The sequence below is a fragment of the Oculina patagonica genome, chromosome 7 (genome assembly GCF_052425735.1).
Source record: "Oculina patagonica isolate OP01 chromosome 7, crgOcupat, whole genome shotgun sequence".
NCBI classification, from domain to species: domain Eukaryota; kingdom Metazoa; phylum Cnidaria; class Anthozoa; order Scleractinia; family Oculinidae; genus Oculina; species Oculina patagonica.
In genome coordinates, this window is record NC_135764.1 from 17036136 (window position 1) to 17058261 (window position 22126).

At 39.2% G+C, this 22126-nt stretch overlaps 3 protein-coding genes across 3 annotated transcripts; 2 read left to right on the forward strand and 1 right to left on the reverse strand.

Annotated features, from left to right (window-relative positions):
- The first annotated feature begins 465 nt into the window (after nucleotides 1–465).
- LOC144659488 (solute carrier family 23 member 2-like) lies at nucleotides 466–21824 on the forward strand. The gene is made up of 12 exons (XM_078519938.1): nucleotides 466–604; nucleotides 3688–3783; nucleotides 3869–4026; nucleotides 4196–4314; nucleotides 5151–5248; nucleotides 5326–5482; nucleotides 5790–5814; nucleotides 6174–6294; nucleotides 6724–6880; nucleotides 7300–7553; nucleotides 7647–7926; nucleotides 21123–21824. Exons 1-12 carry the CDS (start codon nucleotides 587–589, stop codon nucleotides 21437–21439), a joined length of 1800 nt encoding a protein of 599 aa, XP_078376064.1. The 5' UTR covers nucleotides 466–586; the 3' UTR covers nucleotides 21440–21824.
- On the forward strand, nucleotides 8876–15065 carry LOC144659481 (uncharacterized). Its single transcript, XM_078519928.1, has 9 exons — nucleotides 8876–9495; nucleotides 9623–10669; nucleotides 11144–11239; nucleotides 11351–11489; nucleotides 11700–11793; nucleotides 11998–12163; nucleotides 12445–12589; nucleotides 12971–13222; nucleotides 13621–15065. Exons 1-9 carry the CDS (start codon nucleotides 9383–9385, stop codon nucleotides 14104–14106), a joined length of 2538 nt encoding a protein of 845 aa, XP_078376054.1. The 5' UTR covers nucleotides 8876–9382; the 3' UTR covers nucleotides 14107–15065.
- On the reverse strand, nucleotides 11542–20427 carry LOC144659478 (uncharacterized). The gene is made up of 4 exons (XM_078519925.1): nucleotides 19565–20427; nucleotides 16412–18776; nucleotides 15067–15569; nucleotides 11542–13213 (listed from the first exon to the last, which is right to left on the reverse strand). Exons 1-3 carry the CDS (start codon nucleotides 19585–19587, stop codon nucleotides 15081–15083), a joined length of 2877 nt encoding a protein of 958 aa, XP_078376051.1. The 5' UTR covers nucleotides 19588–20427; the 3' UTR covers nucleotides 11542–13213; nucleotides 15067–15080.
- Nucleotides 21825–22126: the final 302 nt, after the last annotated feature.

Here is a 22126-nt window from a genome sequence, read left to right on the forward strand (position 1 = left end):
TGTGGTTGTTCAGATCATGGTGGTGTACTTCAAATTCGATATACGCACTCAGTGAGCCCGACATCAATAAGAATATTTTTCTTGAACGTTTAAAAGAGCAGCCGCGATACAGATTTTACAATGTAACAACAAAACTGCTACTTTAAACTGTCATGCTTATTTTTGTGACGACTATTTCAACTACAAATATCACTTGCTGCAGAACAGTGAACTGAAGCTACACACCTATATTTAGCCAAAGTGTTGAAAGAAAAACTGTTCAATGAACATGCAAGAACTTCTCTGTTTATGAACCATGCAAGAACTTCTCTTGTTTTATATTGGTAAAACCAATATCGGTTATACTGAATAAGACAAAATATATGATAAAGAGTTTTCATAAGCAGCCGGCTGTCACAGCGGATATACGGTTGAGATGGTCCGCCTGTTGCTGCCTGTTGGTTTGTTATTTTAATGTTAATTACCGTAGAGGGCTGGGGCAAAAATAGAACAAATGAAAGGATCAATTTGCATTTTTGATTGCACTGTATGCCTGACATTCAAGCGGCTAGTCTTTAAAAGTGGGAAAGAGCTCTGAAAAGCAGCAATGGAAATCCAAGATGCGGTAAGAAAATTCTTTGATTTGTTGATTGTGTTGCGCACCGTTTAAACAAAATGCAAGTGTCCCCTAACTTGTTTTATCTCTGAATATTAAATTATTGTTTACGTTATTTGCGAATTAACTTACTCTTTTCTTGATTACGAAAATTCAGTGTTGTACTAACTTCATTGCGTACAATTCAATTACATAAATAACAAATCACGGTAAAACTCAGCTGATTCGAGTCCCTAGGCCAGACTATAAAGCAGCCAGCCCTTCTTTCAGATAGTTGATCTCTTTAGATTCACGCACGGGGGGGGGGGGGGGGGGGGAGTGAAACAAATCCCTTTGAACATGTTGAAAATTTTAAGATTTTTGAAATTAGCAGCTGATGAAGCATTGGTTTAATCGGTAGCAAATCTTGCACCAATGTTGCGAATGTCGATATGCAAATTTAATATTGAACTGACGTCGTCAAGAAGATATCGATCAATGCCTCAACAAATCAGTGAGCGCGACCATTTTAATTTGTTTCTCAACATCATAAGTTTACAGTTCGTTACATTTCATAGTTAGTTTAAATGTATTTGGCTATGTTGTCAGTCACGGACTCCGGACGAATTTGTCGATATTCGATTTATTATATAGTCTATATATATCATGATGGTTGAACTTGACCTCTGTAACACCGACATTTGTGAAATAGTTTGTTCTTTAATTTACTTCTTAGAGAGGTTATTACACGAACTCAAAATCTATATGCTTGACATGCTTTGGCTTCAATGTGTTTAGATAAAGGCTGTCTGATATTTTTACTGTTTTTTACAGTTTTTGTGTTGTTTTTTTCTGCATATGTATCTATTACACGCGGCATGCAGATATAATGCATAAATAATAATCGTTCAAAAGTCAAGCTTCCTCGAAATCGCAAGCCTTACGTTTACGGGCCCGGAGTCAAAATGACTTCTGTGACTAGTGATACATCAAGTGTAGAAGATGTTTTAAATCTGAGCGTGTCTCTGATCGCATATCAAGTCCTGAGTGAGCCACCTTTACCGGAAAGTTGTCGATATTTTAATATATTAACCTCAAATTCAGTCACACCTCCCGTTTTGGAAACCAATGGTAGCGCATGAGAGGTCGGCTCAAATGCATGCACAAGATGCCTGATTGAATTGATCGAATCATACCCTAATTCCTGCGATAAGACATATTACCGTACCCAAATTCGCAAGTAGCCAATCGGAAGCGTGATCTACTGTCCTGATATCCTTCGATATCAAGTCACTGACCTGATATGCCACCATATCACGGTCACTTTGAATTAAAGTAGTGTTTCCGTACGATGAATTGAAAAGAGGTTTTACCAATAAAACAGAAACGAGTATTTTTAATTAACTGGTGCTTACCGGTCGTAAAATGAGAAAAACTTTCCCGCCAAAACTAAACTTGAGCGCGCTCGCCAATTGCGCGATGTTTGCCGACGAGTACTGAAACATTCACACTGAAACAATGGAGTCGGAGTTTCAAAATTTTTCGCTAAATTTGGATTTTGAAAATTTAGGGAATGAAACTCCAAACAAACGAGTAAAAAAATATGAGAAGAGGACTTGATAAAAGTGTTGAAGACCAAAAAAGTATCAATACAAGCAGGTCAACACATTTTGCACTACGTGTCTGGCAAGCATGGCTTCAACAGAGCGAATAATATCACCGGGTTTTTGACGGAATATGGGTACGGTAAATACCTAATAGTACCTTTTTGGTACGCTTCGGCGGCATATCAGGCTCGTTTGGTCTCGCCATGGGTATTTTGGCGAGACTGCAGTCTAGCCAAAATACGAACCATGGCTCGACCAAACTCGCCTGATATGCCGCCGAAGCGTACCAAAAAGGTACGATTAGGTATAAGAAGCAATAAGTTATTGACGACGCATTGAACTGAATCTCATCATAAATATCAACGGAAGCCTAACAAAGTGAGTTCATCTTGTAAATTGCACGCGCGTGTCATGCTACAAACAAGTGGTCAGCAGTCTCTGTATTGTGTGGTCGTTAAATTCATTAGCCCTAAAGGCATAGATGGTCGCTTACAAGATCTTCTGATTTGAAAATTTGGGTATATTAACCCATTGACTCCCGAACAGAGATTTTTTAAAAGCGTATTTTTGGACGTTTTTGACATTTTCTGGCCAGTTATGAGCTAATTAAGCTCCAACCCACCTGAAAACGTCATTTGCAACATGAAGGCATGCCTTTCTTTCCACTAGCATTTTATTGACATATTTTATTGACATATTTGCTAGGGCATGCGCAAAAGGCAAAGTTTGGAAAGTAACCTAAAGGCCTAAAGGCTCGTGTGTATACTGAGAAAATACAAGTGACTCGTGGGATATTCCATAGTATACCACTCGAAAGCGTTGCATAACTAGTATATAAAAACTACTTTTTGTAAAAAAAAATTTAACACGTAATTCAGTCATATAGACTGCCATGTGTTGATTTCTTAATAAACGATTTTCCTTTTTTTCCTTATATGGTGCCAATGCAGAAAATTTTCTATCAGTCTAAGCGATCCGTTTTGCAAACCGAGTGGAAAGTAGGCTGTATTAGAGTACACGTCAGAGTACCCATGTAACAGTTGAAAGTTCTGGATCGAAGGAGTTTGCTAGTTAGGATTTGTTGTTTTCAATACGTGAAAACCAAGCATTAAGGTAGAATATTTTTTTAATTTCACCTTTTTTGAGAATACTATGAACAAGTTTTGACAAAACCCTGCTTTGTTGGCCTGTACAACTGTCTAGCTCCTTGCACGTGTTGTTTATTATCTTCGATGTTTGCCGCGGAAATCGTGATAACCTGCGATCAGGCGTTCTTTTTTTTCGCAGTGGGAGAAAAGAGAAAAAAGGAACCACCCGCCGCAAAAAAAGAACGCCTGGTCGCAGGTTAAAATCGCGAGAACCCTGGCCTCTTTCTCGGTGTAAAATACGCCATTTATGTGTTCATGTATGTCTCCTCTCCAACAAACTGGGTAAACTTAAGAAAAAATCACACATTGAATTAGGACTAAGTACTTGTGTGTTTGTTTTTTTTTTTGCGTCTTACAGGCCGAATCTCAAATTAAGAGGAAGAAAGACTTAAGCTTGGCTTACGCTGTAGATGACACTCCGCCATGGTACCTCAGTATTTTGCTGGGATTCCAGGTACACTGTCTTGACACCTCTTCATTTTCGTATCATACAACCTATAAGACCTAACTGATAATTGATTTGTTTTCTTACTTTTTAGCATTACTTGACGATGTTTGGTTCGACCCTGGCGATTCCTCTTGTTTTAGCCAAACCAATGTGCTATGATCAGAATCCACTGGCCACCAGTGAGATTATCAGCACAATATTTTTTGTTTCTGGAATTTGTACTTTATTGCAAACCACGTTTGGAAACAGGTAAGACTGCAACATTCTCATGAACGGCTACTCACTCGGACTGACACTTACACTGATATCACGCCATTGAAACTGTGGTAAAAGGAACTGGAAAGTGTGAGGTCTCTGATTAAATATTGACCAAGGAGTGAGGATGAGTTGACTAAAACTTAATATTTTCCCCTTTCAGGCTTCCCATGGTTCAAGGCGGTACGTTCTCGTTCCTTACGCCTACTATAGCTATTCTCAGTCTCCCTCAATGGACATGTCCTTCTGCTCCCCAATCGACAATGACACCTACACCTGCAGGTAAATAACATGTATTTAATCGTTATTTGAAGGAAAAATAAAAGTATCTACTTTCTCCCGGGACCAATTATTACGTGCTTCTTATGGAGCAACAAGTAATCATTGGGGCTCCTGAAGGCTGAAAAAAGAGAGTGTCTGTATCTATCGTGGGCTTCAGTTGCAGTAAGCTATCGAGTTGTATCGCACTCAAAATGAATCTTAATTTAGATCGCGAGTTTTAAGATCCGATAAGAGAGAATATAGCTGCAGCCAAACTATAGCTAATAAGACTAATAACCGATTTTGGTTCATCGCTATAAGCAGAGATACTTTGGAGAGTGAACCATTTTCACGACAAAATCTAATTTAACTAAACATTGGTCATTATTTGGTGCGGGATCTGTTACATATGTGAATAAATGATTACACGAAATTAATAATAATAATAATAACTGTTCTGGTACAGACCTTGCTTCGCTCTGCCAGTACGGTCCCAACCTACAAGAGTTAGTAAGTAAGCGTCTCTTTTTGCCGCACGGCTGTTGTCAGCGTTTTACTAGCCAGCTGGACGTTTAATGATTCCAATGACAGGGACATGTTAAAATATTGCTCATATATAATGCCCGTGGTATGGGCATTGCGAAAGAATCCAACACTTACTACTAGTAAATTACAGCGCGCGTCATATCTTAACAAGCTCTAACCCTAAAACAAACCTAAATGGTGCAATGTTATACAAAATAAGGCGGCGAGAATGTGCTGCTTCTGAGGCCAAGAAGGACGGTGATGATGATGATGTTGACGTTGTCACAATATTTTCATTTAGTTAATGTTTTTCTTGCTGTCCAATTTCAAAGGACTTAACAATTTTACCACCATCGCCTCATCTGTGAACACTACCACAACCCCATCTGCTGTTGATTACACCGAGATATGGAAACCGCGAATGAGAGAGGTAAGCATGTGATGTGTGGTTAAAGTGCGTTCATCGAGCTCTAGATACACGTGATGTTGATACATTTTGCTTTGTAGATCCAAGGAGCTATCATGGTAGCGGCATTGTTTCAAATTCTCATCGGCTTCACTGGTTTGGTTGGCTTTCTGCTTCGTTTCATTGGACCGCTGACCATCGCTCCCACAGTAACATTGGTTGGACTCGCATTATTTCAAGCAGCTGCAAATTTCTCAGGTAAAAAGGAAGGAGAAAAGTAATTGACAATTACCGTCGTCTGCCTTGTTTTTTGTTCCTAAATATGAAATAGGAAACGGACATTCTTGAACCTGACAATAACTTGTACAAAATGAAAGTCCAGTTGTCTTTTGGTTTTTTAACTGATGAAAACAATTGACGTGGAAAGCAAATTAGTATTATTATTCTAGCATCAAAAGACGCACACAGGTACTTCCAGTGCCGAGTGAGCCACCACAACTGCTTTCTGTAGCGATTAGCTTTCTTTATAAACTTTCTAACAAAACGAGTGTGCTTATTGTTGCAGGTATCCATTGGGGAATTTCTGCAATGTAAGTACAGTTGAGATAAAGTTATATAACAAGCCAGTTCTTTAGCAGAACCACGATGGACGATGGATTTTGCCCTGCTTGCCTTATTTTTGGCTGATTGGAAAATGACTTTCCTCTTAGTGGATAAGACATGTGATTTTTTTTAAGGCTTCAGCATTTTGGTAGTGTGTTTGAAAATCTTGATTCCAGGAAGGAGCACCAGGAAGATTGAGCCGACCTGCATGACGTCACGTGATACTAGGCATGTTATGTTGTGATAGTCCTCCTCTGCATCATTTAACGTTGAGGGACACTTCACTAAAGGTCATCTATTACTCTCAATTTACCTACTTAACATTCATATATTTTATTTCCTTTAGGACCATCGTACTTATCACAATCTTCTCTCAGTACTTGAAGAATTTTAAATTGCCGTTTCCTGGTTATTCAAAGGAAAAAGGGTTGCACATGACTAGATTTGCCTTGTTTAGATTGTTTCCGGTTAGTAATGCCATTTATGGTCATTTATGTGCATCCATGGGGACTAGGACGAGTTCAAATAAGGCCTGGGTACAATCCACTTATAAACAAGTCCCAGAGCATGTTTACGAGTCAATTACACGCTTTGTGATAAGTTTTGCGTGTGAACGGTGCGTTTGAAAAGACATAACAATACACACTTATTTGACACTAAGGCAAGGGAAACAAACAACAAATATCTTCGATTCTTTCAGCAGACAGCATAGTCCGTTTTTGAACAAATATCTTACTTTGAACATCCTAAAACTAATCACTGACTATACGAATTTATATGAAGGTAACGCGAAGGGAAAGTCAAAAAATTGTTTCAGATTGTTTAGTTTTTCCATAACATTAACAAATTCGATTTTACTGATTGTTTTAATGAAATGTTGTTTGTGTGTTTATTAGATCCTGCTTGGAATCGTTGTCTCCTGGATTATTTGTGCTATTATAACTGCTGCAGGAGGATTTACCGATAACAAGGACAGTCCACAATACAGTGCGAGAACAGATGCCAGAATATTTGTACTGAATGAGGCTAAGTGGTTCAGATTTCCATATCCAGGTAGAGTAGCGACTTAGTTATCAATACTGTCAAGGCTAGCAAAACTGGTTACCATGTGCAGATTTTGTCTGTTCTTCTTTATTTTGCAAAATTTAAGAAATTTTCGTGATTTTACTGAATGGTAAAACTGTTGCCATGGTGTAATTTAAGGAGGTATATAATTCGGATTTTAGTACATTACATTTTTGGGAGATCCTTGATCGGTCTTCTCTAAACAAATGACCCAAGCAGCTGTATCAAGTATTGTAGTTACATGGATGAAGGTTAAGGTTAAGGAAACTTTATTAAACCAGGGTGGCCCATTCAGCAACGAGGCTGGTATCCATTGGGGCCCTGGGACAAGAAGAACTATGAAGAACTATTTTAAAAGCTTTCGCTCTATTCCCCACTTATAACGTCTTCCTTTCTTCTCGTTTCAGGTCAGTGGGGCAGGCCCACAGTGAGTGCCGCTGGCGTGTTTGGAATGCTGGCGGGAGTACTAGCATCTATGATAGAATCAATTGGTGACTACTACGCATGTGCGCGACTATCGGGAGCTCCCCCGCCTCCTAAACATGCTATAAATAGAGGTATTGGTATGGAAGGGATAGGTTGCCTCCTGGCTGGGGCCTGGGGCAGTGGAAATGGAACCACTTCATACAGTGAGAACATTGGAGCGATTGGCATTACTAAGGTATGGCCCACAGCATGCATTCCATGTACCAGTTCACCAGCAGAATAAGGAGTTTACTTACCATGTCACGCGGGCATATTATTTGTCACACAGGTTGGAAGTCGTCGTGTTGTTCAATATGGCGCCATAATAATGATGTTGCTAGGCATACTGGGAAAGTTTGGCGCCCTCTTCACTACCATCCCAGACCCCATTGTGGGTGGGGTGTTCATGGTGATGTTTGGTATGATTACTGCTGTCGGCATTTCCAACCTGCAGTTCGTGGATTTGAATTCCTCGAGAAACCTGTTTATCCTTGGCTTCTCACTGGTGTTTGGAATGGCGCTTCCCTTTTGGCTGTCTCAAGATGCCAACAAGAACGTCATTCAAACAGGTTTACTTCAAAAAGCATTTATAACCTTTTCCGAAAAAAAAAAGAAGTATTCAGTAGCGAACGCAAAGCTTTAACCCCTCAGGGACTGGGGGGAGGGGGGTTTTTTCAACATTTTCAGACATGACACAAGTTTTTCCACTGTAAATGTCTTTTAATACCATAAATCCCCATAAACCCATACATTTTTGAACAGAAGAGATCCTGGACTTTCTTTTAGTGCTAAAATGAACTTAATCTGTCTTAAAGAAAAAATATGAAAAATCCACAAATGCAAATGAATCGGTTTTCTTTCTTCAAAACTGGTCGCGTTTTCGTTAATAACATTTGTTGGTACATTAGTTTTTTCAAATATCAATTGCTATATCTGTCTAGACATGTCCTAAGCACCGAACAATAACAAATAATGCAAATCTTTTGAGTATTCGCGAATTACGATCAAGACGGAGTTTTCGACGTTCTGACCGAGTGGTCTCATTCAAATCCAGCTGGCAGACATTATCAGTGAATAACAGATCAAAATATTTAGGATAACTGCTGTTGTTTTACATTTCTACTCTCGTACGAACCTCTAAATAGCAGTTTCTGTCATGCCGAGTTCAAATCACGGATAACCGCGTCAAATTTGAGTACTCACGCTCCTCAATGTCCTCGCTGTCATCGCTTTCTTCTTCACATTTATCGGCCGATTCTTCTTCTTCGCTACGATCGACAACAGCACAGGTAGCCCAAGCTCGATATATGAGTACAATAAAGATGACCTTTTCATTGTTTCGTAATTCGATCGATTTGCATATTTATAAGGATTTGTATGGGAAAATAAATTTGACCGAAAAGAACGAAAAATTAACCGTTGAATTACAATAAAAATCAGTCACCTTAGCTCCTTTGCTGTTTCCCTTGTGTGCTGTGTGGTTTTTTAGCCGATTGAGCGCGATTCTGTGAGTTATAGTTCCATTGCCTTCCTCTCTCTATATACCTTTCCAAGGTAGGACACTCGAGCTCGAACTGCATCCAGACCTACCGAAGAAAAACGGCCGTAAAATCCTTACAATTGCTGCGATCGCCTCAAAATTTCTCGTCGACCTCGTGAGATCGTCACTCAACACATCCGTGCCTAGTTTTGGACGACCGACGACGCTGGAAGGGAATTATTTCACTGCGATCTCCACATCATCGTCCGTTGACTTCCATCGAAGGCGGCTTTATTCGGAGGTCCCGTGCACGACCGTTGGAAAAATGGCTTAGCGACCCGGCCTAAAGGTGAAAATTAATACTCACCCAGTGGGCGACGGTAAAATGACCCAGAGGTCAATCACATCCTCTAGACTACCCTCAGGCCTTTATGTGCACACTCAATTGTTTGCATCGACCAATCGGATGTAGTGACGGACGAATTCGAAATTGAAGATTTGCTAGTCGCGTTAGCTGCATTATTGGTCACGGTAGAGGTTTTATTATGTCGTCCGTTTCTTCGCTAAGCGAAAACAGTCATCTTTGTTTTCATAAACAACTCGATGGAAGAAAGAAAGAATCAAATCAATCAGGTTTTCGGCCGGAGTGGAAGTTCTGGTAGGTGAAATAAATTGTAGTAAGGACTAATTACATATTTGTATTTAACGCATTTGGATTTGTTCGTTGTAACTTGTAACAAATCGCCTCAAAATATATTTGACGCAATTTTTTTCTTCTAAAACAGGTTTTTGTCAAATTATGAGTACGCAGAAGGGAAAATAGTGTTCATAAACGACATCATGGAGCACTCCTTGAAAGAGAAAGAAAATATTCCGAAGGAATTGTCCCGGTCATCGCTTGGTTGGATAGTGAATGATATTTTTGGAGATACAGTGCGTCTAGTTCAGAGAGGGTCAAGGGGATCGAGGCAGCGTGCTTATTTCAACCTCCAGCGCAAAAAAGAAAATTCAGATGTCGTTTCCGAGGCCTCCTTTACTGCAAGTAGTTTGAACCGGGTCAAACTGGATTTGCCAAATGGCTGGCATGTCATTGAGGACGGTCCTCAACAAATCAGCTGCATTCGGCACGAACGCTGGGAAGTTAACAATCAGAGAGGAACCACTGAACTTAAGGTCAGCTATAAAATGCCAAAAGAAACCTCAATGATTGTCAGAGCCCACGGCTGCAGTGTCAACCTAAAAAAGGGTTTCGGTTTGGAGCGCTTGCTTGATGACATGACTGTTGAAAAACAAATTTTGCTAGCCGTTCAATTTATTGAAAATTCATCTATTTGTTTTGGGTTTGAGTTAAAGGAGGATCAAAATGTCATGACCATTCTTCCACATGTCAGTGGTGTGATGAGCCTGATTGATGATGATGATCTGAAACAAAAAACGGTCTTTGCAGAAAACTGTTTAGTGCTTGCTGGTTCGGGAGAGATCTGCGCAAGCTGCTCGCGACTACAAAAAGTAGATGTCAACCGTCGAAAAAGAAAGGCCGAAGAAAAAATTCTCCATCCAGCTTGCAACAAGCGCTTTATGACCAAGGAGGAAGTCGAGTGCCAACTCAAAAGAGAGCAACTGGCCCGGCGAAATGCAGAGAGAAGGGAAAAGTACTGGCGGGAGAAATTTGATAAAGAGGCTGTAGAAGTCGACGAAGAAGATCAAGAAGACTTAAAAGAAATGTTTAAGCAGCCAGTGGGAAATTTGCCCGATGACATGCAATGCTTATGGGAACAACAGCAAAAGATCCTCAAAACTAAAAGCAAAAATGGATACAGGTGGCATCCCAAGTGAGTTAACGCCATTATTTATAACTTGTAATCTAGGGGCGTATCTAATGGAAGGGTCAGGGGGTGATGGCCTGCGGATTTCCTATATCTTAAAATTGGTATTCTGCTAAAAAAAAATTCGGATCAATTTAGGTTTCTGGGAAACTGCTCACCTACCCCTCCCCAAACCTAACATTTTGCCCAAAGCGATAAGTAAGGGTTAATGTTAGGTTTGGGGAGGGGTAGGTGAGCAGTTTCCCAGAAACCTAAATTGATCCAAGAATTCAATAACCTTACTGGTGCACCCCCTCCTCAGAAAAATTATGAACTGCCAATTATATTTGGTACTGACAGCAAAGGCAAATGCTTGTCTCTTTCAAAAGTCACTGAGCTTTATAATATTGATTTTCTTAGATGATAAATTTATTTTTTATTTTTTTGGATTTTTTTTATCTGCAACTTGCTCTTTTTCAGTAGTAAACATTTTTTTTACAGGATCATGCAATTGTGTATTCAACTCTACTGCAAACACCCAAGTGTAGTGGATACCATTCGAAGCTTCATTCGCCTGCCCAGCAACCGTACCATCAGGTTTGTTTTACAAAAATAGGGAAAACTATCGTTTTTTTGTCATGTCTAAAAGAAAAACAAGTCTCAAAAACAATTCATAATAAAAAAACAAATACAACCCTTTCAATTAAGGTATCATAAAAACAAGCGGGAACAGCAGCCAGGTTGGCACAGAGACATGGTGAAGTGGTGTGCACAGTCTGCTGAGAAGAAAAACCTCAAGAATTGTGATTACTGGGGAGGCTTTGTCATCGACGAAATGAAAATTGAGGTAATTAGTTTGCAAAGCGTTAAATAAAAAATAAATAAATTTACACCTTGAATTTTACCATATCACCATTTATTTACAAAGAATAACAAATTTATCCATCTACCATGTTTTCATTACGTTTTTCCTCAATGCAATATCTATGTAAGAAAGTCACTTGCGTGAGAACTTGCGTGACTACTTGCGTGACTACTTTGTACTTGTCTTTATCAGGAAAATGTAGAGATGGTTGTGAAAAATGGGAAACATCGATTGGTTGGATTTGTGGAGCTAGGACCCTTGCACAATGACATGCTACGTTTAGAAGGTAATATGTGGACTGTTGACCTAGTAAGGGGAATGTTTTTTTGCTGGGTTGCACCACTGGCACCACAGAACTCTTTGACTATTGCATGTATTAACAAGTTATCAAAAAATATTATTTTTCCACCCCCTTTTTTAAAAAACTATACAGTAAAGTTCTCTTATTTCATATGTAATTTCTAACCTTTAATTGTTTTTATTTCATTAGGAAAGAAGGAAAACCAACTTGCATCACATGTCCTACAGTTTATTTTTTTAAGTGATTGTGGATTTAGATTTCCTGTGGCCCAGTTCCCTAGTCACGATTGCACACCAACTGACCTCTTTTATCAATTTTGGAATGGTGTCCTCATGATGAAAGAGTTTTCCTTCAAGTAAGCATTTCTTTTTAATTCTCTATTTTATATACAAAAGGTCTAAAAAAATTTATTTCTTAAAGTGGTAAAAAAACTAACTTAAGATTAAAATGCTTTTTTCTGTATCAGGAGTCTTTGCAGTTACTGCTGAAGTAAATTTAATGTACCTTTGCAGCATTTCATCCCCGATAATTTGAAACTGGAATAGCAATCATTTACCTTAATAACTGTACATTTTTGTAAGACTAATAAAACAAGTTATTTCATGAAATTGATTAGTTCTTTGTCTGAATTTGCAGCATCTACTGGACCATCCTAGATGGAGCTGAGGTCAATCGGAAATTTATAAAAATGCATTTTCCTGGCTATGATGCAGTGGACAAAAAATTTGTCGCATTTAATATGCACACTGGTGGTCCAATGGTGTTCATGGTTGATTGCAAGGTTAGTAATCCAGAATCAGATGTGATTGTTTTAAAATCTTGTACTCACATGCAATATTACAAAATAAAATAGTGATGTCATGTGTTTGACCTCTCCAACCAAGGCAACCCAAGCAAATACTTCGCAAATTGACCAATAATGATTGCAGGTCACAAAATGGTCACAAATTTATTGCTGTAGTATGCGAATCATCATTTTGTGTAAAATCCTTTGGTCTTAATTCCCTAACTTATTGCAAAGACTATTGTTGGGTGGCAATGACTGCAGTTGTTGCAATGTTATATAACAAAACATTATTTGCATATTAATGCATGTCTCTTCATAAATTGTTCTCCGCAATTAATTCATGTAAATGAACAGTTCTTGTGTTCAACTTTGCAGCACAATTTCAAGAAAATTCGTAACAATGTTGAAAAGTCAAACCTATCTGGAAAGCCACGCTGCCTTACAGTTGATGGAAAAAAAATTCTGTGGTCACATTTAGTGGAGGCTTACAAGTTTGACCAGGAATGTACGTCCATCCACATCCATGAAAAGCTCAAAGAAGAACATTTCAACCTTGACCCTGCACTAAGGATGCGAAATCATTTGGCAGAAGAGGTCCTGGACAGCAAAATGCACTACCTGATGAAGGTAAAATAGATTCATTTTTTATTAGTGTTAAAAGAAAACTGGAATCCAACAATTAATGACTAGAGACAATCACACTGTTTTTCTTTTCTGTTTTGACAATGTACATTTGTACTACGCAAAACTTAAATTTTAATTTTGTGCCTGCATTGTACATCAAAGCTTATCATAACTGTTATGGCAGTTAAGCACACCTTTCTTATATTGTTTACATCTACATGTAAGCCCTCCCCTCTTGGGAGGTAAACTTAAATGCAAAAAGGAATTTAAAAAAATATACAGAAGAATATAAAAATAGAATATGCATCATATTAACCACTTAAACATACATGTACTGCCCATGATAACAACTCAGTGGAGGTGAAATGAATCGACTGCACTTATTCATTTATTACAAACAGGCCTACAGAAGACACATTACAGAGAATGGGAAGGACGGAAGTACTCTTGACAGCACAATTAAACTGATTGAGCACACAAGCTCCCTAATCGAGTTTTTCAGTACAAGCAAAGATGCCATACAAAGCAAAGACGATACAAAATTACAATGCTTGGACAGATCCCTTGCCTACTTTGCTAAATGGAATAATGAAGTCACAAAACCAACCCAATTCATATCTGACAAACTATGGTTTGACCTCCAGGCAATGATTCATGGATTCAAGGCAATGGTTAACATCAAATTAACCAAATTCCCTAACTCTATCATTAAAGCTTGGCTAGTGAATCAAGACTGTGTCGAAAATCATTTCTGCATGACCAGGTCATGCAATGGCCAAAATAATAATCCAACGTACAGACTTCAAGAGTCTTCACAAAACTCAATACGGTTTGGAACCACCACCGTAAGCTCAAAATGCAATGCTGGTGTCAGCAAAGCACATTAGCAACATTAAAATCCAAAAATGCACTATTATTTAGCTTGTGGCTTAGGTTATCAGCTTAGATATTTTTTTGTAGATGAAGTAAATATGACAGCACAGTACTTAAACAGAAGAAACATGTAGGGTTGATTGGTCCGTGAGAAGGTACATACATACACAATATACATACATACATACTGGTACATACTTTGATAAGGTTTTTATTTAGTTGGGATTTTTTGCGGTATGAAATAAAATCATATGATTTCATTGTGTTATGCACAATCACAGGATTCAAGATAGTGCAATACTGGTGTAATTCTGCGAATACAGTACCAACATTTTTTTTGCTTTGTGTTGTATCATTGCCTCTCTCGGGAAGTTTAAGGGTTAAAAATTTGGCATGGAATTTTTTGGGACCATTTTTTGGTCAAGGGTTTTGGTCTCCCATCAATCTTTTTTGTCACTTGAAATCCTCTATACCCCACCCCCATATTGGCAATCCATTTTAAACACAGCATATTTCATGTGCAATGCATTCCTAGGACCCAGTGGCTATGTTTCTTGGCATGCAAGCTGTGTTTCTGAATGGCAAAATTCACATAAAACCATAAAGTAGTTGTGTAATATTCTCCTTCAAGTACAGGTGTAGGTCTATATTGGCTGTTAATTTCAGTTGCCAGTTTTTTTTTTTTTAACAATAAAAAAGGTTATTAATAATTCATGTAGAAAACATTTTTGCATTCAATGAAATTCAGAGTAAATTAGGTCAGAGACAGTTTTGTAAAGAATTTAAAACCAAGAGTTTTGTAAAGAGTTTTGTAAAACCATTGTAAAGAGTAAAGTAGGTCAGAGTAAAGTACATGTAGGTCAGTGTCAGAGACAGTTTAATTTGTGGTTTACACACAGGGTGAAGAACCATGTTTAGATTTCCTTACAATGTACATGTACATTAACAAAATATCAATAAAAAATGTTACTCACCAGTATAAGATGTGTTAATCTGACCTCGTGATTCGCAACACAATCCTCCCATCATTCAAATCTGTTGATGCACTCAGATGATTAAGGCAATGTGCATGTGGCATGGAGTCGTTTCTATCACTCTCTTTCAAAACATCCACCAGTCTTTCAACTAGTACCTTCTTTGTATGGCTGGTCCTGACCTGGATACCATAGGCTTGACTCAGCTTGACCACTTCGTCTTTCTTGTATACTCTGTTGAAACCAGAGAAACCATGCTTTTGCACAAAGGCATGAAGCCGTCTATGGCTATCTTGCTTTCCTGGTGATCTGTCTTCCACTATTGTGGCGAATTTAGGGTGGTCACTTCTTTGATCAGCAACTTGTTTTCGCTGCAAGACGCGTTTCCTATGCTCTGCTGTTTTCTTCAGCTTGTATGCACGGCGGAAGTCCTTAAGGAACTGGCATGTGGCCATTTTCATGTACCGAATGACCACATCCTTTAACAACTGACTCACAAGGACCTACAGGTGTAAATCAAAAATTCAATAACTCTTTATATGGTAAATACATGTATACCGCACACTACAACATATGAACAATCCACATTCGCTCCAGTAAATTGCCGAAAAGCACTCAGGCTGCAACAGTATTTCAGCAGCCAATATCTTATTTTACATGTATTACACAATGTGTGGTTCCAGTAAATGTCCATACTCCCCCCACAGTACAGAAGGGATTGTGAATTTATTAGGGTGGGTAGGGGGTCTCGACTGCCAATAACTTTGAAGAAAATGTATGAAGCTTAATAGGAATAACCAGAGGGTTAAGTGGACTCTTATGAAAAATCCCTTCTATGGGGGAGGTATGGTTAATTTTTGGAAACTACACAATACAATACGACTATATAAAACTATATCAAAATGCACAACTACATGTTTAAGCCTTAAACCTTCAAGGCATATGAAAATGACCTGAAGGGGAATAAGGATATTTTTGAGTTAACGGAAGCTTCGAGGTACTTGTACTGAAAGTTCGAGCCATTAAGATTCAACTGTACCTTACATGTACACTTACATGTATCACGGAAATAAAAAACAATTAAATGAATGAGCAGTGTACAAGTACACTATATATATACCATGCCATAGAAAATACAGCCAATCAGAATACAGAAAAATTTTTTTTCGGGTTGTAAAAAAAAATTTTCGGGAATACAGAAAAGCCGTTGTATATTTGACGGTATTCAACCAAACCTTCCCATCAGGCACTGCAATCTTATTCTCGGTGAAATTTAGTAAGCTTATTTTCTATTGCATGGTATAAAATAGTTACACATGAATGAGCAGTGTACAAGTATTTATACCTCTTTGCCTGTCTCAATGTCTTGGAAAGCATTTGTCCAAGCATCAAAAAGGGCATCGTCTGCTTGAATCCTTTCGATTGTCCTATCCACAAAGTCTTTCGTTTCGCCTTCCATCAAGCGGTTTCTGTTCATCATTTCCACCCTTACTTCTTCCATTCTCATAAAACATTCAAACGCCTCATCAGAAATGTGCAGCAACCCACGCTCCCTGTACTGCCGATCCTCTGTTACATCAAGGGACCCTGGAAACTCTGTATGGTCTTTCAACCAGGAATACTGCACAATGATGTTTTCTTCCAGGAGTTCACACTTTGCATGTGCAATCGCAACACTTGAGCGTGTGCTGGTTGACTGTGAGTACACATTCTGACGGATGAACTTGCGATAGCACTCAAGTTCCTTCCTTACGGCCCATCCACCAACATGCCTCAGTTTTGCCAGGCCTTCTGGAGGCATGTCTGACACACTGAAGTTCACCTCCTCAGATTCATGATGCTTTGTGAACTTTTCAGCAATAAAATGTACAAAGAAAACAAAAATATCCATACACATTGAAGAACCAAGGGAAATCATAGCCTCAGAGAGCTCCTGAACATGGAACAGGGCACGCAATTCATTACGGTATTCTGCGGAACCAATGATTTCAACGTAAACTTTATGTGTGACATCAGTCAGGTGTTTGCGTACAATAACAACTTCATCATGATTACTCGCCAGGTAGTCACCCATCAGCTGGAAGAGTCTTAGCCAGAGGATTCTTGATAGGATTTTCAGTTCAGGCACAAAGCTGGCCAAAACTTTGTCAATTGCTTCATTTCTTTCTTCACCAAATTGGTCGTTCTCTTCTTTCAATTTTTGAGCTTTAAATATTTCAACAATGTTGAAATGTTCTGGTGGGTGGCTCCACTCACTCCCACTATTATCCAGTGCTACAAACACAGTGGCCAAATCAACAACATCCATTTCACCCTCTTCAAAATATGAACTGACCAAACCATCTGGATACACGTCAATGGGAAGTACTTCCGGAGCATCCCCGTCCTCCTCTCCAAAATCTTCCCCAAAATCGCAGACTTTAAAAAATCTGCTATCCAGCTGCTGATTGCTACAACAACTCAAGTCTGCAGATTCTTCTTCACTGTGGCTGCAGACCTCAAGGACATCAGCTGGAGGCTGAAGCAGTTGGCTCGGCTTGAACCTCAGGATCTGAATGTCATCCGCTCTCCGCACCCTTGACACTGCGACATAAATTAACCCAGGTACAAACTCTTTTGAGCAATGAACTACTGCAGACTGCAAAGTAAGTCCCTGGGTTTTGTGGCATGTGCAGGCAAAGAAAAGAACAACAGGAAATTGAGTCCTGCTTCCAACAACCTGGCCAGCCCGGTTCCTTTTAGACCAAGTCTTACGACTCAACAGCAACCGACCATAGCCCTCAATCTCCACTTCCAGCATATCTTCCTTTACTGCAATAAACTTTCCACTAGTACCATTTTTCACTTTATCTGACACATTCCATACCACCATCACTTTCACACCGGGTTTAAGAAGGAGTTTTTGTGCAGCAGGGCAGCTTATGCTGGCGACATCACCTTTGTCAATTGAATTGAAAGAGATCAGCTCCCCAGGCATGTTAAATAATGCCTCCTGGTTGTGTAATTGAACCGAGAGCTTCGTGAAATAAATATGAACCGCCTCTCCTTCAATTTCCCTGTTAAGGGAAGTCAAGAGGGCCTCAGTTTCTTGGCTACACAAGCCCAGCCGAAGTTCTTTCAAAGCACTTATAAAACCATCATCACTGAGGCTATGTCGCATCATTGATTTTAATTCAATCCTATGTGTGATGACTTTCTTGAAAAGTTCGCAGCGAAACATGAATTCTCCTTCGTCGAATGTTCCAGGCACAGGCCTTAACTGGAGAAACTCTCCCACTACAATTAGCTGTTTGGAGCCAAATGGCTTGCTGTCATTGTCCTCGTCAGCAAGTTCATGATGAAGGGCATTGACTAGCTGAAAAATTCTCATACTAGACATCCCAGCCTCGTCCCAAATAATTGTATCTACCTCTTCTAGTCTGGCAACAATGTGGGGGATTGCAGTTGCCCTTTCAACAACCATTTGAGATGGCATGTCTGCAGTTTGCAGGCCATAGAATGAATGAACTGTCGAAGATTTTACCCCGTCACCATACACAGAACAAGAAATGCCACTTGAGCATACTACCACAACTTTCCTACCACATCGACGCAACTCTTTTACCATTTCATCAACAACAAATGACTTGCCTGTTCCAGCCTGGCCAGAAAGAAGAAGATTATGGCCTGCCAATGCCGTTTTAACAGGTTGCTTTTGTTCATCTGTTAAACTAGATCAAAAAGTATTTGTAAATTAGTGCATTATCAAAGTAAAATTAATAAACTATGAAATTATTGCATTAATTTTTGCAATCTTTTAATCAGTTAGGGAGTCATGAAGGTGTGAGATTTAGTGCAAATCAAGACTGTTTTAGTTGCTACATATATTTTAGATTGTATTAATTATATTGAGAGATGCTAACTGCAAAGGTTACTATTAATTTGAATTGAAACTCAGATCTTTTTGCTGGATTGAATACCAAACACAGCAGACAGCAATCTTAAAAGAGTCAGCTTATTGAATATTCTTATGCTACGCTCCGAAAACTCACACCTCCTCACGAAGGTGTGAGATTTAGTGCAAATCAAGACTGTTTTAGTTGCCACATATATTTTAGATTGTATATATTGGGAGATTCTAAATGAAAAACTTACTTATCATTTGAATTGAAACACAGGCTTATTTGCTGAATTAAAAATCAAACACAACAGACAGCAAACTTAAAAAGACTCACGCGTCAAAATTGTAAGCTGAGATTAGGCTTGTTGAATATTCTTCAGCTACGCTCCGAACGTGTAAGTTGTGAGAATGCTCGCACTTAAGCTTATATAACCTTGAACAAGGAATACATAGCTCATAATGCCTGATGATATTTGGTTTAAGACAACCAATACTAAAGTTCATGGCATTTTGGAAAGATAAGCGTAACTTATATAAGTGACAATAATAATAACAAAGCAAATGAAGGTATGTAAGATTAAATCGCTCTTTTACATTAAAAAGTAAAATAATTCTTACCCGCTATCCATGATCACTGACATTCAACTCCCATCCATCACATCAGAAATCCTTCGAGATGAACAATTCGTAAATCAAAGCACAAAACAAGCAATAAAAAACCCCTATTTCGATCGATCGATCTTCTTCTTCTATTCAAGTGAGATATTTTGTCGATTTCCCGCCTGCGCGTGCGAAGTCTTCTGGGCATTCGTCCGTCACTACATCCGATTGGTCGATGCAAACAATGGAGTGTGCACATAAAGGCCTGAGGGTAGTCTAGAGGATGTGATTGACCTCTGGGTCATTTTACCGTCGCCCACTGGGTGAGTATTTATTTTCACCTTTAGGCCGGGTCGCTAAGCCATTTTTCCAACGGTCGTGCACGGGACCTCCGAATAAAGCCGCCTTCGATGGAAGTCAACGGACGATGATGTGGAGATCGCAGTGAAATAATTCCCTTCCAGCGTCGTCGGTCGTCCAAAACTAGGCACGGATGTGTTGAGTGACGATCTCACGAGGTCGACGAGAAATTTTGAGGCGATCGCAGCAATTGTAAGGATTTTACGGCCGTTTTTCTTCGGTAGGTCTGGATGCAGTTCGAGCTCGAGTGTCCTACCTTGGAAAGGTATATAGAGAGAGGAAGGCAATGGAACTATAACTCACTGGAATCGCGCTCAATCGGCTAAAAAACCACACAGCACACAAGGGAAACAGCAAAGGAGCTAAGGTGACTGATTTTTATTGTAATTCAACGGTTAATTTTTCGTTCTTTTCGGTCAAATTTATTTTCCCATACAAATCCTTATAAATATGCAAATCGATCGAATTACGAAACAATGAAAAGGTCATCTTTATTGTACTCATATATCGAGCTTGGGCTACCTGTGACAACAGAGCGTGAATTCGTTGTCAGAATCCGCGTGGACAACTCGAAGAAACGAAACAGAGACATCATCTTCGTCCACAAAGCCAAATTAGTCGGCTCTGCAGCCGCAATTTCGAATAATTTCGCTAAAACTTTTCACACTAAACATATGGCGACGCCATATTTAAAAGGCCGACGCGAAATTCACAAGTAACAGAGCGAAAAATTCGCTAAAAATCGTCCATTTTGAGTTTCGATGAGCTGTTTTCACAGAAATGAGCCTTATTATTTCAGCCAGCGGTTTAACAACATATTTGTACCCATTCCCCACCGAAACACTGAAAATGACAACAGAAAAGAGGTGACGTAATTTTCGACGTCTGTGGACGTCGTTGGTCCCCTAGGGGTTAATAAAGCTTTAATGTTCAAATAGAAATAGAACATTTCAAAAGAGTTGTTAACGTAAATGGCATACTTTTCTTTATTTTGGTTCGAAGTGAAGTCGCACTCGCCTCGCTTTCATGTACTCGACCCAAACTCTTCCGCGCGTTCCGCCATTTATGAATAAGGTGTATGATAATTACACGTGCTGTGAATAGATTCCGAGCCTGACGAGCATTGTTCACTTTCAGTCACGCAAAACATATATCAGTTAAATTCACTATCAATCTGATTTGAATTTCATTGTTATTTTTTGTGTGTCTCCTTTAGGTGAACCCAAGATTGACCAAATCATTACCGTGCTATTAAGAACCAACATGCTGGTCGGTGGAATCGCGGGTTTCGTGCTGGATAATACAATCCCTGGGTCACGTGAGGAGCGAGGCTTGGCAGTGTGGACTAGCGAGGTGACAGAAGACAGCAGCAAAGCTCGTGTCTATGATCTTCCATTTGGTTTGAAAAGGTTGAGCTCTTACAAATTTGCCAAGTATGTTCCTTTTCTGCCATATTATGGCGATAAAGAACCCGCTGCAGTGGAATTAAAAGAAGCAAGAAAAATGCCCTCCGACCTCCCTTCCACTCTGTGAATTTGCTTCATGTACTGCAAACGGTACGTCATTAGACTGCAATGGCGCTTGGGGAAAGTACATTAATAACAATTTTAAGCTCTGGTCTACTTACCGCAAAAAATCTAACCCTAATTTGTTGCTATTCGCTTTCCGTTTTCTTCTTGTAGCCCATTACATTATGAATAGGTTCCAGTAACAAAAACAGTGTATACAGCACAGACTCGACAGAATGAGTGTTTCATTTCTACACTCTACAAGATGAATGTTATCAAGGAGTAGTGAAACCACTGTAGAATCTTCCCACTGTGAACAACTTGAGCAAATGGCGTGATTTCATTTCAAGGCAATAAAATTTTCATTGCACAAAGGTGATAACAGAACATTAAACTGACAAATCAATGCAGATATGTTAAGTATTATCCTTGGGGAAAAGTAATTGTTGTCGTCGCGTGAATTAAGTGTAATGCAGAAAGTTTTGAATGGGATTCGGGGATCTACCTACAATCACTGAGAAAACTCGTTGGCACCCCCACCCCCATCCCCCCATTTTTGTGTTGGATAGCGCAATGTGTTTTTATCTTTGTGTAGTGCGTTTCAGTGTGAGACAAAGTAGGCCGCAATTGAAGGCGTTTTTGGCATGTTACACAACATTGTAAAGGGGGAATTAGTTTTTTCATGTTTCAAGTGAGAAAAACAGCAATTGTG

Excerpts from the sequence above, each read along its gene's own strand:
- LOC144659488 (XM_078519938.1), top strand. Across the intron at positions 3,784-3,868 it reads GTATTTTGCTGGGATTCCAG|CATTACTTGACGATGTTTGG; the intron begins GTACACTGTCTT and ends CTTACTTTTTAG. Across the intron at positions 5,815-6,173 it reads CATTGGGGAATTTCTGCAAT|GACCATCGTACTTATCACAA; the intron begins GTAAGTACAGTT and ends TATTTCCTTTAG.
- LOC144659478 (XM_078519925.1), bottom strand. The coding sequence starts at position 19,587 with ATGTCAGTGATCATGGATAGCGG. Across the intron at positions 18,777-19,564 it reads TCAGTGATCATGGATAGCGG|TTTAACAGATGAACAAAAGC; the intron begins GTAAGAATTATT and ends TTTTTGATCTAG. Across the intron at positions 15,570-16,411 it reads ACATTGAGACAGGCAAAGAG|GTCCTTGTGAGTCAGTTGTT; the intron begins GTATAAATACTT and ends TTACACCTGTAG.
- LOC144659481 (XM_078519928.1), top strand. The coding sequence starts at position 9,383 with ATGTCGTCCGTTTCTTCGCTAAGCGAAAACAGTCATCTTTGTTTTCAT. Across the intron at positions 10,670-11,143 it reads GGATACAGGTGGCATCCCAA|GATCATGCAATTGTGTATTC; the intron begins GTGAGTTAACGC and ends TTTTTTTTACAG. Across the intron at positions 12,164-12,444 it reads ATGAAAGAGTTTTCCTTCAA|CATCTACTGGACCATCCTAG; the intron begins GTAAGCATTTCT and ends CTGAATTTGCAG.